A 17,849-nucleotide genomic window follows, 5' to 3' on the forward strand; every position below is an offset into this window, starting at 1 on the left:
CAACTGCGTCCCAAACAGCGTGTTATGTGGTTGCCCAAACCACATACCCTGGTGATGTAAACTGGCAGGAAGTAGACCGAACCCGACCCCCGCTAGGAACCAGCCCGATCTCTCCCACCGAGTACATGCTAAACGAAACACAACTAAAAAGCGGTAAGTAAATTGATAACGAAACAGAAAAAATAAAAAGAGAATGAAATTGAGAGAAGCTGATAATTATTTAATTTTCTTCCTCGATATAGGTTTTGATGTTTTTAAATCGTTTGGTATCGATAATAAATTTTGAGAGTGATTCGAAGGTCGAAGTGTTATCGAGTAAGTCTTTTATTGAATTTGGATTAATCTTGATTTTATTTGCTATTAATGTTGATCTGAATCTTCTTCTTTGGATTCGATACTTTCTGCAGTCGATAAGATAGTGTTTGACGGTTTCCGGTGAATGACAAAAGTCGCAATTAGGTGAATCGAGTTTGTCGATATGAAATAAGAAGTCGTTAAGAGGAGAGTGACCCGACCGAAGTTGGTAAATAGTCGAGCTTAAACCTCTCTCGAGATGATTTAACGCATTAAAAATTTTGATTGGAGAATTCGTGAGTGAAATTTGATTACGGATGATCGACCGTTTATTCTTTTTGAATTTGAACTTCGACCGGATTAACTGCTGAATGTTTGAAAGCGTCCTAGGTTGTGGATCGAGATCAAATAGTAAATTTCCTTCTGTGGCGGTTTTAGCAAGCCTATCCACCTTCTCGTTTTCCAGGATATCGACATGCGCCGGACACCAACAAAGCGAGATCGAGAATTGAAGTATTGAAATTAGAAATTCGAGTTTTTCAAATATCTGAATAAAAACTGATTGATTAGATTTTGATTGAGGTGGAAGACCGATGACTTGAAGGGTGGCCTGATTGTCGCAATAAATGCTGATTTGATTCGAAAAAGGTAGATTATTTTTGATGAATTCATTTTTGATCATATCAAGACCGATATTAACCGCTTGAACTTCCGCCTCAAAAGCAGAAACTTTATCGGAATCGTTTATCCGACAGGAAAATGAAAATTGATTATTGAGAAGGGCCGCCGAAGCTGCTCCTTGATCTGGAATATTCGACCCATCTGTAAATAATAAGATCTCATTTTTATTCTTTTTCTCAGAAATTTGATTAGTGACAACTCCTTTTGCTTTATCTTTATTAATATTTAGATTGTCGATGTCAATTTTGAAATTTGACCATGGTGGAATAATGTGTTGTTGGATGGTCTCGAGCGATTGAAAATCGTATTCCGAGATGAAATGTTTGTCGAGAACATTATGGATAGACGATCGGTGACTTCGTGGTGTGTTATTGATTTCATTTTGAATAAGGCGTTTAATGGGATGATCGACTGTGGCTGATAATTTTTTACAAAGATATAAATGATTCTTTCTTTTTAAAATCTCAAAGAAAGGAATTAGCGGTGAGTCTCTATCGAGGAATTTGCACGGAGTGGTTTTGAAAACCCCCAAAATAACTCTGTTAGCCTGATTATTTATTTTACCGATGATGTTTTTGACTGATGATTCGTTCCTTTTAGAGGCCCAAACCGGACTTCCATAAAGAACTCGAGAGCAAAGAACACTAATGATCAAATTACGGGTTTGTTGCAAACCTAATCCAAAAGAACAACGAGATATTCTGTTGAGTTGACTGATTGTGTTGACACCGCACTTTTTGACTTTATCCAGGTGGAGTTTGAAAGAGAGGCGAGAGTCAAGAATGACAACGAGGTATTTGACCGTATCCAAACGATTCATTTCAATCTCACCAAGACGAAATGGACGAGATTGAATCGATCGGTGAGTGAAAATCATGAAATTTGCTTTCTTCTTATCGAATATTGCATTATGTTTTTTGCCCCAGTCTAACGACCGTTGACCTTCACTTTCGAGAACAGAAGTCGCATTTTCGAGTCGATTCTCGGCAACAAAATGGGTAACATCGTCAATAAAGCCCAGGGATATCTTATCCTGGTAAAGATCAAGTGAGTTACTAATAAGAAGGCCAGAGTTATAGATTATATAAAGAATGGGTGAAAGCGGTGATCCCTGAGGAAGACCACACTTTAGATCAAAGGAAGGGGAAAGATAATCATCCATCCGAAGCGAGGTTGTGCGATCAGAAAGGATAGAATGAATGATGGCTGCCAGGTATGTCGGGATATTATATTTGGTAAGAGTATCAATAAGACGATCTTTAATGACCGAAGGGTAAGCAGATTTGACATCCAGAAACAGCGCTGAAACGATCTTATTTTCTCTCCATTTCTGTCGAATCCAGGATGAAAGGAAAATATTGGTATCGTCTGTGCATCGATTGGATCTTCCACCAAAATGGCCGTACGCTAAGATGTTACTGTTTTCCGCCCAGAAGGTAATTCTTCTAGTAAGTAAGCTTTCGAATACTTTCCCCAAACACGATAGTAGTGCTATTGGTCTGTAGGACCCAGGGAGAGCATATGAATCCTTGTCAGCTTTTCGGATGATAACCGTAATGGCATGCCTCCAATATTTAGGGAAATAGCCCAGATGAAGACAAGCCGAAAAGAGTTTAATCAGTAAAGGGGTAATGATTTTATTACTCCAGATTAGAACTTCGTTGGCGATATCGTCATGACCGCATGCTTTTTTTTTTGGAAGCTTAGATATGATATTATTGACTTCAGGGATAGAGATAGCGGGGGGAAAAAAATAGTTAGCGAAGTCGGGTGGCTGAATATCACTGATGTCACAGTCAATAGGGACTTCCGAAGTCCCTTTAAACAAAAGGTGAGCCTGTTCCTCTTTAATAGAAGTAAGTTCATCATTTTCATTTAATAGCGGAGCGATGTTACCGTTGCTACTGGGTTTAGTGAATTTATAAGCCTGAAAAATCTGATGATCTTTACTTTCCGCCAGGAATTTACGCCAGTGGTTTCTTTTTAGCTCGAGTACCTTGTTTTTGAAAACTGCTTGCCAATACTGGTAGCAATCGCTTGCTTGAACCGAATGGGCGATCAGCATCCATTTGCGAGCTTGATTCCTTTTATTAGCGATTGGTGCGAGGATGTCATTGTTCCACCACGCTTTGAACTTGACACTGTTAATCTTGACTAATTTTTTTTGTTTGTCGACCGAATTTTGAATAGAAAACGTTAGCTTTTTAACAAATACATCAACATCGGCATTATTTAACAACGGACTATCAGTCAGCTCATGTACATTTGTCGACAAATCATTACAAAATTTTTCAATATTCAGGCGCTTGAGATCAACAGATAACCGAGTAACTGGGATAGGATGGGGATTAAAATTAAGTTGAAGAACAATTGATTGATGATCTGAACCAAAATTAACCGAAGAAGTACAGCAAGATTGGATGAATTTAATAGCGTTAAAGTTGCTCCAGGTAAGATCGATCACCGTAGCGCTGGTTCTTCTATTTTTGAAGGTAGGAACGCCTTTTTCAGAAACGATCTTGAAACCGTTCCGACCACATGTTTTGATCAAATCTTTCGACTGTTGATGTGTGTGTTTGTAATTGGAAGGATTCCACGATCAATGATGGAGATTAGAATCCATGAAGATGAAGGAAGGGATATGTCGATTATTATGGAGATTCAACCATTCGGTAAGTTGATTGATGCCTTCAAAAGTTCTCGGGGGATTATAGAGATTGATAAGACGGATTTTTTTAATTTTTTCATGGTTAATTGATAGATCAATAGCTGATAAAAGTCGAGAACCGCCTCCAAGAAGCTGAATCTCGGCCGAAGAGAAGGATTTGTCAAAGAAAAAACATGTACGATGTTTATTATTGTAGTCAGCCGGGGAATGATTGGCATCGAGCACGCATGTCCAGTTGCTATAATGTGGAAGTTTCAACGTGTGTGGATTAATCCACGGCTCTTGAAGAACTAGGATTGAGAAGTTTGAGTCTGAGTTGAGCGCATTCGAGGTGACTTCGAAAGAGTTGTGACAGTTTAACTGGAGGATTTTGAAAATAGGTGAAAACGACTCGGAAGACGAAGATACTGAAGGAGCCGAATTGTTACCGAGAGGGGGTTGTTGGTGAGGATACAAAGGGTTGTGACTAATCATTGATTAATGATATTACGACGAAAATTCTTTGTTTTAAGAGGACACTTAAGACTCAAGGGGGAGTGGTAAAACCGAACATTATCATCGTCAAATTCAGATGAGGGGTACAATTTCTTTTCATACTGAATACATTTCACACATTTCTCACTACCTACATCAGACTGACAGTCTTTCGAATTGTGGGGGTCACCACAATGTTTACAAAGAGGAGTGTTCTTACAAATTTGAGCGGTATGTCCGATTTCTAAGCATTGGAAACATTGAAGTGGAGATTTCTTATAGTGGGCACCGGTTAATGGTAAGTAATTAAAAAAAAGACTACCTTTTTCAATCTTACGAGCAAGATCTTTGTCAAAGAAATTGACAATTAAAGATCCATGAGATTTTTTGTTAGCTTGTGGATTGCCAAGCCATCGAGCACTCTGGATGTGGTCTGGGTGAATGTTGTTCTCTCTGCATAACTCAGCGAGAGTAGCCTTGTTGGATGGGGTGAAAGAGATTGGGACCGAATGAAGAATAACCGGAAATGTCGAGGCAGGAGTAACAAGAGTAGGGTCACACAAGTGTGTCCACTCATGCTTGTGCTCTAGCAGCCAATTAGCTGCAAACCGTGTCTGAGTGAAAAATTTGAAGTCACCCGACGGTAATTATCGGGCTGCTCCTTTGACTTTGATGGTTGAACCATCCGCTGTAACAGCTTCAATGTCTTTAAGAACTTCATTTACTTTATTAGTGATCTCCAAAGGAGACATCTGGAAAAATGGACGAGAGTCCGGGATCGACTTGCGAATGATAAAAAAAGCAGGTTTAAATTCATTCAAAACCCTATTCGAAGGGGGAGAACGAACAGCAACCGAGTGAGGGACTATCGGAGTGTTCTTTTTCGTGGTTGAAGCCCAGGACGGGCCATTTTTAGGTTCTGAACGGACCACAGAGCTAATCGACTTCTCCATAGAGTCTAATCTCTGTGTGATCTTCTCCACCATGGAGAGAGTTTGAACGCAAGCGATCTTCTCAATCGCTAAGAGAGGGGATAAGGTTTTAACCTTCTCAGCATTTATGAAAATACTACCATCTGTGTTGGGATGGGCAAAGATCTCCGCGATCGCAGCCAAAAAACCAGGCTCAGGGTTCTGGGGATTATGACGGGACTCAGTGAGGGGAGGGTTACTAGAGAAATCCGACTGGGTCGGGGTTTGAGAACGGTCAAGAGCGGACTGGTCAAGAGACGAACCAGAGGACATAACATCCTCCATCTCTATAGTTTTCGACCAGCCATCCTGATCGGCCCGAGGACCATTAAGGTTCCTGGGAGGCATGTTGTTGGCTACACGAGCCGAATAAGGTAAAAACCTTGTGCTTTTTTTGGGAGGGTCGGAGAACTCAATCTTTAAAGTTTCGGATGTAAGAAGGGGAGGATGGGGAAAGAGGTAAAGTTAAGAGGAAGGAACCAATAACGATGAACAGGGAGATAAGATGATGATACTTTTGGTGATACTTTATTTTTATTTTTAGGATTTTTGATGTTTGGATGTTTTGAAGGGTGGTCGGTTTTTGGTGGTTGATGTTGAGTTTTCCCCAGTTTTTCCTTATCGTCTGGATGTAGCGGCAGGGTACTTTTATAGCCAAAGACCCTGCCTTGCTCGTCGTGTTCCCTTTTTCTTCACTCTTTTCATGCATACAGCCATGTACATCAGCTTTCACGCGCATTTCAGCATACCTTTCACAGCTTTCACACTTGCCCACCCACCGTGAGCCCCGCCGCACCCATTCCTTCCTGCTACTGTCCGAAAATTTTGTCATCCCCGGCCAGCATTGGCGTCAACAGTCAACCAAAGGCTTTCGAGGACTCTCTCCAGTAAGTGTCTCTGCCTCCCCCATTTCTATGCAACTTCTTCGGTACGGGTCTATTCCAAAGAGCAGCTCGCGATGGTCTTTGGCTCCACATGAGACTCCGTATTCACGAACCTCTTGGGTTGGATACTCTCCAGTCCAGAGGACAGTTGCTATATATACTTTTCTCTCTGTTTGAGGTCTATGTGATTGGGTTGAAAAACCTTGAAAGATGATCATATACCATAGTTGACGAGATACATCTGTTGATTTTCTAGGTAAAAAACACTTTAATGAAGGTCGTTGGACTCCTCAGCGGCGGAAAAGATAGCTGTTATAACTTGTGTCACTGTGTCAAGAATGGACATGACATTGTCGCACTAGCGACTCTGGGTCCGGAGGCAGGAACAGGTGCAGTTCCTTCCTTCCCTCTTGTTACGTATACCATGGTGCTTGTAGATTGACGACCACGTATCTTGTCCTAGATGAACTTGATTCGTATCTCTATCAAACCGTGGGGCAAGATGGAATCCACCTTGTGGCCGAAGCCCTCCGGCTCCCATTACATCGCCAAACAATCAAAGGCACTGCGCTGGAACTCGGATCTGAGTATGGATCCCGGTCCCACAAGGGATTGATGAAGGGCGTAGAGGGTGATGAGACCGAAGACATGTACAATTTATTGAATCGGGTCAAGGTGTGGCTCATATTGCGGATTCCTAGTTGTTGTAGTCTCGCTATTCCGAATCCGATGAAATTTTATCATATTGTTCTAACAACCACTACACCTTGCCCATCCTTTGTGTGACATCGCTATTATACAGTCCATCTACCCGGAGATCACTGCTGTCTCCGTTGGTGCAATACTGTCCAGCTATCAACGCGTTCGAGTGGAGTATGTGTGGGTGGTTAAGGTTTTTTTTCTTCTTTTTCTTCTTCTTTTTGGCTCACAAGTACCGCCATCTGAGCTCATCATCACACGATCCAGATGCCAACGTCTCGGTTTGACAGTGCTTGCCTTCCTATGGCAGAGGGATCAGGCAGAGCTATTGCGTGAGATGGTTGGAGCACCTGTCGAATCGGTGCTGATCAAGGTTGCCGGTGCTGGCCTGATGCCTAGCCATTTAGGCAAGAGTCTTGCCGAAATGGAGCCCATCTTGACCAGCTTGGTAGGTATATCTTTCCTCAATCTGAAGGCTTTGAGTTTTCTCATCCTCCGAACCGTTGACGCTCTTTTCGTTGGTCGGGCAGAATAGCAAGTACGGGGTGCACGTGTGTGGGGAAGGAGGGGAGTACGAAACCTACACGCTTGATTGTCCGCTGTTTTACAGCAGGATCTCACTGTGAGCTCGATACCTTTCCCCCTTCGCACAACTCACGAGGCTCATTCCAGAGGAGCTTATGCACGCGCTATAAGGGAGAAAACGTTCCTCGCTCATCATGATGAAAGTTCAAATATCGCGCCGGTGGCATATTTGCGCTTACTATCGGCCAAACTGTCTCCGAAAACAAACAGCGCACCCAATTTGGATGCGGTGACCGTACCTCCATTATTTGACTCGGAGTCACTCGAGATAATGCATGAGGTTGGATCACACCAAGTAAGTAACACCTTTTCTGGTGTTCTACTGAAAGCTCCTGGTCTCCAGCCCATTGTTACGGGTACCTTTAGGTCCAGTCGCTTGAGTCCATCCATACAAGCCTCCGCGAGACTACAAGCAGACAATCGAGTGTCTCCATGTGCGGTGACTGGGTGGTCATAGCTTCAATATTCGGTGCGATTTCGTCACTGCCATTCAATCAAATTGAACAGACCTTAGAAAATGAAGTCAAGGAGGTTTTTAATCATCTCGAAGGTAAAGCACATCATTCATAACCAAATTCGATGTGCCGCTAACCCCCTCGCACAATTGACCATCATTATCTAGTACTTCTTGCCAAATCGTCTCTCACCTTCGTGGACATTGCTCACATCAACCTTCACTTAAGTTCCATGACGTATTTCTCCGAGGTCAATCGTGTTTATACTACAAAATTCGGGACATCACCCCCCACAAGGGCTTGTGTTGCAAATATTCTTCCTGGGAACGCCCGGGTTATGCTCGACGCTGTTGCACGGCGGCCAGCCAATAATCCTAACCACCAAGCCAGAGTGGCCTTGCATGTACAGAGTCGGTCATATTGGGCTCCAGCAAACATAGGTCCGTATTCACAGGCAGTAATGGTTAGCTTACAATGACTTGTTGCGATTTGACTTCGGCGGAATAGCACTAATGCGGACCATGCCGTTCACAAACAGGTGGGATCCAAGATCTTTGTCTCGGGCCAAATTGGTCTAATACCGGCAACTTTAACTTTCCCTTCGCCATCATCATTCTTGGAAGAAGCTACTCTGTCGCTTCAACACGCTCGACGTATTCTGGCCACTTTCCAGGGCCCACAATCGATCGAGAGCATTATCTGTTACATGGTAGACATTTCCCATCTTGAGCAGGCTAGGATGGTCTGGCAACATACCAACTCACTCTACGACAAAGACATTCCAGTCTTGTTCCTCGAGGTATCGGAGTTGCCTAAGGATGCACTGGTTGAATGGCAGCTTGTAGCAGGAATACATCAGAGCCAAGGTGATCAAGATGAGGATGAACATACATCTAGCGGCCTCGAGTACATTTCTGGTAGCCAACCCGCATTTCATGGATGCCATTCCAAACCCTCCCAGGCCCTTACGGTCATTGGCACAGCTACAAAAGGTCTTTCGCATGATTTCCCTCTTCTGTTGATAGCATAAATAAATCCAACCTGCTTTAGTGACTGATGAGTACATCTTATTCTCAGATCCAGTCATTCGTATGCAGTTGCCTCGACACCATCCAACATACATCCGTGGGTTCTACACCTCACGAATCTCTGCCAGTGAAGGTAGGTATTGAACTTCAGGCGCAGTATTCACACAAGTTGTTCTTAGTCAATTGATTTTTTCCTCATGTTCTTTTCCGTTACCGAATATTCTCGAAGCGGAAAGAAGGATCAAAGCTACTTTTGATTTCAGACAGGAGGAGGTTGGCGACTTTGCCATGAGCTTAACTTGTGCGAACTCGATCGGCCTAAATACCGGTCCGGCTGATTTGGAGATCGGATTTTACATGATGGGCTTTCTTTTATAGTATTACCCCAATTATACCGATGCCTGTATTTGCTATCCCGACTGGGTTATATTCAGCACCTAAAGGATTGAATCCCTGCACCTAAGAGTATTTTAGGCTTGTAAAGGTATGTCGAGAAAATGTTTCCGGCAGAATTATGGTTCAACCGACTTGAGCGTGTATCTGGCAGGCTACTGCTCTCCTTAACACTCATTGGCCTTTGTCACAGCATCTGACAGCTAGGAAAAGTTCAATATCAGGTCAGTGATAACGTGCGATGAACGTCACCAATACCACAATTACCAACACCACAATTACCAATACCACAACTACCAATACCACAATTACCAATACCACAGTTCAAGGAATTGATACATGCGAACATGGTTTCTCAGTTCTTAGCCTCACATGCTGTTCAGAATCTGGGCAATGAAATCATATTCGGTTATAAATTCTGGGTGATGTTATGCAACTGATGTTGGTAAATGTATATGTTTTTAAATATTATCCCACATGGTGCTGGATTAAAGCTCCCGGCTATTAAATGCTACGAGTGGAAGAACCCCAAATGAAAATATTTCGAGTCTTCTAACGGACGGCAAGAGTCACGCTGAAAAATATAAGCACATCGATTGCGATGACGAACCGGAAGAAAGTTGGTCAAATTTCAATGCCCCAATCTAGCCATTGTCAAAAACCGAACCAGAGGGTCAGAAATGCGCACTTTTCTTAGTGATGAAGTGTTGTGTCTACTCACGCTGACCATGAGCTCTGAGGTACTTCCTTAGTAGGTAGGTTGCCGTGTGTTCCACTGTTGGATTTTCGATGAACTTTTGGGAGAAGTATCTTATCAATTCTTTTTGATTATCTCCTAATTTCCAAGTTGGGTATGGGGATGTAACTTCGATGCTCCCGAAAATCGGTAAGCTATCTTTAGGATCAAAGATTTCATTCTTCAGCCAGTCCAACCAAATTGCTTGAGACTCATTCATAAATTCTGTTTTGTCATATAACTGCATCGCGAACTGATGACGCTGGTGTATTTCTAAGAGCAACGTCTTGTACAGCTTTTGAATCTTCCTATGTTCCTGAACAAGAAGTGTCTTAGCCGCTAAAACCCTTACTATCTTACGGGCGGGACTTGGATAGGGTAACCGTATCGCAGGTTCCATCATTCCAAGGGGTAGATCTGGGTGTATAGGTGACAGCTTTGTGCCGCGAGGGTAACGTCGAGGTTTTCGGGAGCAATGGAATTCCTTTTTATTGACGTCACGACAAACACTTTCGTAATTCTTATTCAGAAGGGTTGATGCCTCGAAAGACTTGGACCGACGGAACTGGTTTGATGGGTCATGCAGTGGCTGATTATCCAGTTGATGTGATCCAACTAGCACCGGCTCCAAAGGGACCGAAGATGAACCACTGGTAGCGCTACCCGACGGACTAGACGGGTTTGAGTCACTGCCCAGGGAAGGTTGAACGATTGCTGCAAAGTGATCAAATTCAAACGAGTACGATCGACTCTTCAGCTAACTCTTTCTCAGACCACAGCAAGCGACGAGAAGACGAACCTTGATCGCTTTGACTATTGGGCAGGGCTGGCGACATCGAACCATGATAGTGTTGGAGAAGCAAATCTACCAAATCTGAAAGTCTTTCGAGTAAGCCGATTGAGAAGTGACACATTAGGATGGCACCAACTCACTGAAATTTGAGCCTTCATCAGCTGGAGTATTAAAGAAGTGCGGTGAATTTTTATGAGAGCCTTCGGAAATTCCGGTCTGCTCTTGACTGTATCTGGTCCCTGTGAGTGGATTCAGTGGAACTTCTTGCGGGGGCGAGGAGCCAGCGGCGAAACGATCGGATAACGCTGAAGACCCTTCCACCATAGGTTGTAACAGGGAAAGAAGTCGATCTGGGGAGGCCTCCCCAGCCCGCTGCCAGTGTAGCTCGAGTGGAGTTTTTCCGCTAAGATGTTTTGGCGACCAGGCCAATATATCAGCGTCTGTTGGCCAAAGCTCCGCTGGGAAGTCGCCCCACCACATCAAGATCAACTGTGTTAGTTAACTCTTTCTCAGACTACAGGAAGCATCCAGAAGACTAACCTTGATGACTTTGACTATTGGATAGGACTGGCGTCATAAACCCGTCATGATGTGGGAAAAGTGATTCGATCAAATCTGAAGGTTTTTCGAGTAAGCTGATTTGCAAGTGACAAAATAGGGTAGCCCTAACTCACTGAAATTAGAGACGTCATCAGCTGGAGTGTTTGAGAAGTACGGCAGATTTGTAAAAGGGCCTGCGGAGATTTCGGTCTGCTCTTCAGTATGTTTGGTCTCTGCTAGTGGATTCAGTGGCAAGAAAGACGAGGAGCCAGCGGCGAAACGGTCGGGTAGGGCTGAAGACCCTGCCATCATAGGTTGTAACAGGGAACGCATATCGTGTCGAGTTTCTCTGATAGGAGATTGCTGCGAGAAGCCGTCGATGGTATCGGCAGCTGTTGGCCAACGCTCCGATGGGAAGGCATCCCACCAGTTGTTTTCCACGAGCGTCTGTGTTGCAAGTATTGATGAAGTGCACCATCCTAAGGGGAGCAGGAGACTGAGAGCAACCATTTTGCAAGTAGAAGGAATCAGGACCCGATGGATATCGATTTTTGGCAAGAGAAATTGTCTGAGAAAACGGAATCCGGAATATCCATACAAAATATTGTTTCCGAGGGCCGGCGAAGGGTACCCCATGTTGGTATGTAATAGAACTTGCCATAGTCGTGGATTCAGAGTGAAACAAGTTGTGGCACCTTAAGCCAAGATCACACGCGTTGTTTTGTAGTGGAGTCACCTGACAGGGGGACATCAGGGGCGTGCTTTAAATCTTACACTTGTTTGCGAACCCTGCAAACTTCGCCCCCCCCCCCTTTTTTTGAGTGGAGTTGGCATACGGCATTGCACACTACGAATGTTCATTTAGGTTTATAGAGTAAACATTACTCGTAGCTTGCACGTGCTACGGCTACTCACTGCCGTAATGGTGATTCCGCGCCCCCTTACCACGATCCGACCTGATCCGACTTGAAGTTTGGAAACTTGGAAACAACTCAGCTCACCTCTCAAACACCTCAATACGGCTTAGGCTATAGGGCTACGGCCGAGGGCAGAGTGAGGCAGCGTTAGGCCTGTTGATAATGAAACTCACCCTTCAATGCGCTCACTTTTGGACGGGGCTATCCAGGAATAGCCAGGAATCCCTTCCGTTTTTGTGGACTGTGGAACTTTCAATTGTGCATTATGAACTTGGCTCACCCGGGACTTGGGTACCTATACTCGGGTCTTATTAATTCAGGCATGCCGCAAGCAGCCAAGCTATCGACTTGTAGAATTAATGTACATTGAAGGCTGTTTCAAAGTCCCAAAACCACCCCGCATCGTCATCGGACTAGTAGCGAGTACGAAGCCAAACACGTAGGAAGAATTTAGAGAGGTGGGGAACCACGAAAAAGGAAAAGGAAATTAAGAAAACAGGAAAATAAAACAACTATGTAAAGTTGTTATAACGAGGAACAGCCGCAGTAATCGATGGCAGGATAAGCTTTGGAATTCCCCAATACCCGCTCCTAGCCCCATCCCACCGCTAATGTGTGGGTTTGCCTGGCTGAGTGGCATGGTTGGTGCCACATGAGTCTCCGGCTGGTAGCTGCCGTTGGAGGGCTGTATTGGTGTCACCGGCTAGAGTCGGAAGTAAGAAGGGCGCCGGTAGGCCTACCAACCCGCGGGCCGTCCTATGATGATCTCCCCATGGCCTGGGTCCTGATGCCGATGGGTCTTCGGGATTCGGTATTGGCAGTCCTAAGCCTCAGCCTGTAACAACATTAAAAGCCAGAAATAGGGTGGGAACGACAGGTGAAATCAAAGAAAGGCGTTGTTTGGATGCTAGGGAGTGATAAAAATGAAAAGAATCTAGAAGCAAGGGAAAAAGGGACCATGTCGTTGTACGGGATGAGCTAGATAGAAAAGAAACTAGTTTATGGATGACAAGGTTAATGGTCCAATCTATATGATGCGTTGTCTTTGGAGGGAGGCAGGTACTGCCTGATATTCAGGAGGCTCGTCGTGGCCCAGGCGAAGCTGGATACCTCGTTTAGAGCCTTTGGGCCGTCTAGAATTGAAGTAAAATAGTCCGGGTTAATTCTGCTTTCTAGCCAGCGAATCCGCTTTTTCAGGATCATCCGCTCAAGTCGACACTTATGGCTGAACCAGATGGAGTGAGCCGCGTTCTCCTGCTCTCTACACTCTAGCACCGCGTCTTGAGCCAAGGCGCCTGCCTTCTCAGCCTGCCTTCTCATTAGCCTCGAGTCCTTCATGCCCTGGACTCTAGGAGATGAGGATCGGAAGTTGGTTGAGACAGAACAGATGTTTTCATGCAAATTTTCATAAACACTTTTCGAGTTGGCTTCGTACTTGTAGTTTTGATCTGTCTCGTAGTTTTACTCTGATTGGGATAAGATTACCGGAATTCTTACACTCTTCTGCGATCAGTCATAACCCTAACAATACAGCCCGTTCCGGCAACTTCCGTTAGCTAGTGATGATGAACCGGGTGGCAGGAAGAATGGGAAAATGGCAGCAGGTGGGGGAGAGTCAGCCTTTAGTGCACTTTTTTTTAAGAAATCATGCAGGTTAAAACTAACCTTTTCATGCCAATTGAGTAAGACGGCCGAATTGCTATCTCCGATCGAGCTCATGCCCTTGTACAGATATTTCATGAGCCAATCCTGTTCGGATTGGTCAAAAGATTGGACGATCGATGCAATCTCAGAAGTGCGAGTTGACGACAATGTCTCGATGACTGAGGAAAGCGTCAGGGACTTTGCGGTGTCAAGGGCCGATGAGGAGGGGCCGTAGGGTGGCGAAGTTAATAGTAGCTTTAAAGCTGATGCCACATCGCCGCTGGAGGGTAGGGTGTCAGTTTTCAGATCAAAGCCGTACGGAAGATCACGACTTCCTGGAGGACAGTGGAGGACAACCAAAGCTCTTGAAGAAGACCAGCCAAGACTAACCGAGTCAGAAATGATCGAGCTTGAGTGGTCTTAGATTGTGCCTCAGCCAAGACTTCTTCCGCTGACCTAGGGTCGTGAGTGTATAACTCTGGATGAGGGTGACGAGAAGAAGTGGAATCAAATCTGGATCAGTGCGTTGCTCTTCCGAAACAAAGGGGGAAGTGAATCTAAGATGCAACTGGATTAACACCACAAAAGCAAAGATCCTCTGACCTTCTTCAGTCACTGCGTCATCGTCATAAGCATCGATGTCTATCTTTCGGTACGCGGTGTCCATATCATCCGTATGCGAAGAGACCGGGCAAGTCGTTAGCTGGTTCAGCTGTTTGGTGCAGGGCAGTGCGTCATGGCCATGTCTCCCCGACGCGAGCTCCGGTGCACCCGCCGGATCGGATATGCCTCTTACCGGGGCCGTTGGGTGCCCACTGCCGGCAGGTGAGGAGGCAAGCTACATATCTGTTCGCAACTTCTACATCAAGACGAACGTCAACCGAGCCTCCTCCCGATGGACAGCAAACAGCCGACGACCGATGGATCAGATCCATATCAGATCCCACCAGGTACACCCATTTCATCCAGCCATCATCCGCCGTCCTTCGTTCTCCACATGTTGACCAGGTTCATGTTTTTACATTCATTAGATTAAGCTATATAACACGCTGATAACAAAACATCCCCTTTCACATCAGAATACCAAGTCTATCTCGATCCAGATTTCGATCCCCAGGAATTCGCCAATTCGGTGCTCAACAACGAGCCCTACCATGCCACCGACATTTCCCAATTCGCATCGGGCGACGTGAGTGCGGTGCTCTCGAAGCTGAACCTGGGCATCGAGGATATCACGAAGCAGATCCGATCCCAGGTGAGCACCCACCATCTGAAGCTGCTCACCAAGGCAAGCGCGGTAGCATCGCTCGAACGGCCCCTCCAAGCGGTCAAAGATGCGCTCCATCAACTCGACGCCAACGTCGAAAGACTGCACAAGAAAATCGGGAACCGCCATGCGACTCTCGAAGACGCTCTCGCTAGATTGGACCGCTACCAGGCGGCCGCCGAGCTCTCGCGGAAAACCAGCCGGTTTGTCACCCTGGCCAAGCGCCTCGAAGCCCAGATGGCCGAACTGGATCTTAGCCCGCCCAACCTCCTCCTCCAAAAAGACACCTCAAAGAACCCTTCCATTTCCCGCGATCAGCACGAACTCTTCTTGGCCGAAAGCGCCCTGACCCTATCCGAGCTAGAGAGGCTCCTGGATTCTGAGCTCGAGACAGCATCGATCGAGGGGAGCGCTCCAGCAGGAGAAGAGCCGAGTCCACAAACGCTGGCCTCCATCCGCTCCCTCACGGCCATCCAGCCACACGTCCAGACGATCGTCTCGGCCCGGAAGAAGGTCGAGGAGCAGATGTCCAGGATCCTCAACCAGGGCCTCGTCCAGCTCGACCGGGCCATGCTCTCCTCCTCCTTCCAAACCGCCTACAACCTCTCCATCCTCGACCGCTCCGTAGGCTCGATGATCTTCGAACTCACCGAGCTCATCGGCAAGAAGATCAAGCTCGCCTTCGATCTCAATTCCTTGGCCAGAGAAGCCGGCGCAAATGGTCTCTCTCCCTCCCTTCCCTCCCTCCCTTTTATCCAACCCCTCGCTAACACTCCCTTTTCCCTCTCACAGACCCCCAACCAACGTCCAGTTTCGGCTACAAATCCCGCGCCAGAACCGAGCCCACAGCGGCAACTCTGCCCCAATGGACGAGTACATTATGGGCCCGGCTCGAAGGCTTGATCGACGACCTGAGCACGAGCTGTGTCAAAGTCTACACCCTCGAGAAAGTCCTGGAATGGAAGAAGGATCCGGTCTCTGGCGTCCCGTTCCTCGAGGTCGTCACTAGCTCTGGATCAATGCTCGAAGAACGTCCTAGCACCGTGTTCTGGACCACGCTCAGTAGCGCTTTGAGCAAGGAGACTCGCGAAACGCTAAGAAGTTAGCCATTGTTGTGCGGCTTGATTTTTTTTGAGAGAGAGATATTAGACTAATGTGTGTGCATTAGCATCGAACTTCATTGCACAAACCCTGACGGCCAATTATCCGCATCTCCTGCGACTATTCCAGGAGTTTTTCTCGCGGATCTCCTTGCACACGCACACGATATACAACTCGAGCAGCCAATCGCCGGAGACGATCCTGACCTTGCGGGCGGTCTTGCCGCTGGAAAACATATACCTGAATCGGGTGATGACGAAGATGACGGATGCGGGCAATGGACGGGCGGAGAAGCTCACCACGGTGCTCGCGAACGAGCTCGATGCGGCTAGGTTCGACCCCTTGTTGGTCCGCTCGGTCTGTAGAAAAGCGAAAGAAGTCGTCGACAATTACCTCAAACGAGTCGAGAATAGAGTTGAGTTCCACCCAAAGAACCCAACATAAAGAGAATCATTCCGCTGAAGATGTTTCTTGATTAGATTGTGACGGATTATCAGGCAACCTCATTGGCAGGACCGAGTGCCACACCTTCTCAAATCACGAACATCGATATCTTCAACAACCTTTCAGAGCTGTCCCGGCAGCTGGTCCGGGCGCTGCACGACTATCCGGAGGAGATCAAGAAGCTGATGGAGGGTACGATAGAGCTGGCGGGCAAGATGCGGGAAGGGATCATCCGGCCGATCGTAGCCTCGATCACGCGGGAGCTGAACATGATTATCTCCAAGATGCACGTCCAATTCCGGCCGACGAACGCGTCGAGCAATGGGATGTACATGCAGGAGCTGCGTGCCAAGCTGGCGCTGGTCCGGCACGAACTCCTGGCCCGACTGGAGCCCGCCCATCTCGAGCCCCTCTTGCTCGAGCTGACTGCGGAGGTCCTGGGCAGCTTCCTGTTCCATGCCAGTCTGATGACGCCGTTGACAGAGACGCTGAAGCTGCGCCTGGCGGGCGAGGTGGCCGAGCTGGAGTTCGAGGTCACCCAGTTCCTGGTCCACGACCAGGCCCGCATGGGCCCCTCCCTCCGCCCTCCCGGCATCGACAAGCAGCCACACGACAGCAAAAACAACAACGATAATGAGGATGATGATGATGATGGGGAGGCGCGGGAGGAGAGAAGGATGGAGGTGGCCCGACTGCTGGACGACCTGAAGATCTTCCGGCAAGTCCTCTTCGCCGACACGGCCTCCGAACTATCACTTCTACTCCGTCAATCGACGCTCGACGTTCTGCTGGTCGTCCACATCTTGCTCGTCAAACACCAGTCCGACTTCCCCTCCGCCTCCGACAAAGCCCATCCTCAGGTGCTGCTCATCCACCAACGCAACGCTTGGACGGCCCCCGAATACGCCAGATGGGTCCAGGAATATCGCCAAGATAATCGCCACAGGGAGCCCCTTCGTGTCTTTCGCTCTTATCTCGACGAGGTCTTCGATGAGATCCAGTCTGTTCCTGATGATCGTCTTCCCGAGCTCCAATGGCTCCGCTTGGCCCGCCAGTTCCTCGAGTAAAACTCTCCTGTATTCTTCCGTCATCTCTATTTCGTCCAGTCTTTTGTGTTAGAGTCTTCGTTTTGTTCTCTCTCTCTCTCTTTTTGGTCGGCCTTGCGATAAGTAGATTCTTCAGTGATGCTTATCATACTTATTTGTGGGTTGAGATTAGATAGATGATTGGTCGTGAGAATGCCCACCCGTCAAACGTTGCACTTTTCTGGCATCT

At 46.7% G+C, this 17,849-nt stretch overlaps 4 protein-coding genes across 4 annotated transcripts; 2 read left to right on the plus strand and 2 right to left on the minus strand.

Moving 5' to 3' along the window:
* Window positions 1-6,243: 6,243 nt before the first annotated feature.
* Window positions 6,244-9,117, plus strand: PtA15_11A507 (uncharacterized protein; the record flags this gene model as incomplete). The annotated part of the gene is made up of 11 exons (XM_053161423.1): window positions 6,244-6,361; window positions 6,436-6,647; window positions 6,775-6,851; window positions 6,939-7,119; window positions 7,202-7,293; window positions 7,368-7,551; window positions 7,623-7,806; window positions 7,879-8,174; window positions 8,250-8,703; window positions 8,789-8,872; window positions 8,969-9,117. The coding sequence occupies 11 exons, from the start codon at window positions 6,244-6,246 to the stop codon at window positions 9,115-9,117; spliced, it is 2,031 nt and encodes a 676-aa protein (XP_053025371.1).
* Window positions 9,118-9,756: 639 nt separating this feature from the next.
* PtA15_11A508 (uncharacterized protein) lies at window positions 9,757-11,711 on the minus strand (the record flags this gene model as incomplete). Its single annotated transcript, XM_053161424.1, has 6 exons — window positions 9,757-9,776; window positions 9,854-10,582; window positions 10,668-10,742; window positions 10,802-11,119; window positions 11,202-11,296; window positions 11,377-11,711. The coding sequence occupies 6 exons, from the start codon at window positions 11,709-11,711 to the stop codon at window positions 9,757-9,759; spliced, it is 1,572 nt and encodes a 523-aa protein (XP_053025372.1).
* Window positions 11,712-13,611: 1,900 nt separating this feature from the next.
* On the minus strand, window positions 13,612-14,429 carry PtA15_11A509 (uncharacterized protein; the record flags this gene model as incomplete). Its single annotated transcript, XM_053161425.1, has 4 exons — window positions 13,612-13,674; window positions 13,784-14,042; window positions 14,153-14,240; window positions 14,366-14,429. 4 exons carry the CDS (start codon window positions 14,427-14,429, stop codon window positions 13,612-13,614), a joined length of 474 nt encoding a protein of 157 aa, XP_053025373.1.
* Window positions 14,430-14,657: 228 nt separating this feature from the next.
* On the plus strand, window positions 14,658-17,641 carry PtA15_11A510 (uncharacterized protein; the record flags this gene model as incomplete). Its single annotated transcript, XM_053161427.1, has 5 exons — window positions 14,658-14,712; window positions 14,842-15,750; window positions 15,822-16,130; window positions 16,198-16,544; window positions 16,610-17,641. 5 exons carry the CDS (start codon window positions 14,658-14,660, stop codon window positions 17,639-17,641), a joined length of 2,652 nt encoding a protein of 883 aa, XP_053025374.1.
* Between the last annotated feature and the right edge of the window lie 208 nt (window positions 17,642-17,849).

The sequence above is a fragment of the Puccinia triticina genome, chromosome 11A (genome assembly GCF_026914185.1).
Source record: "Puccinia triticina chromosome 11A, complete sequence".
In the NCBI taxonomy this organism is placed as follows: Eukaryota; Fungi; Basidiomycota; class Pucciniomycetes; order Pucciniales; family Pucciniaceae; genus Puccinia; species Puccinia triticina.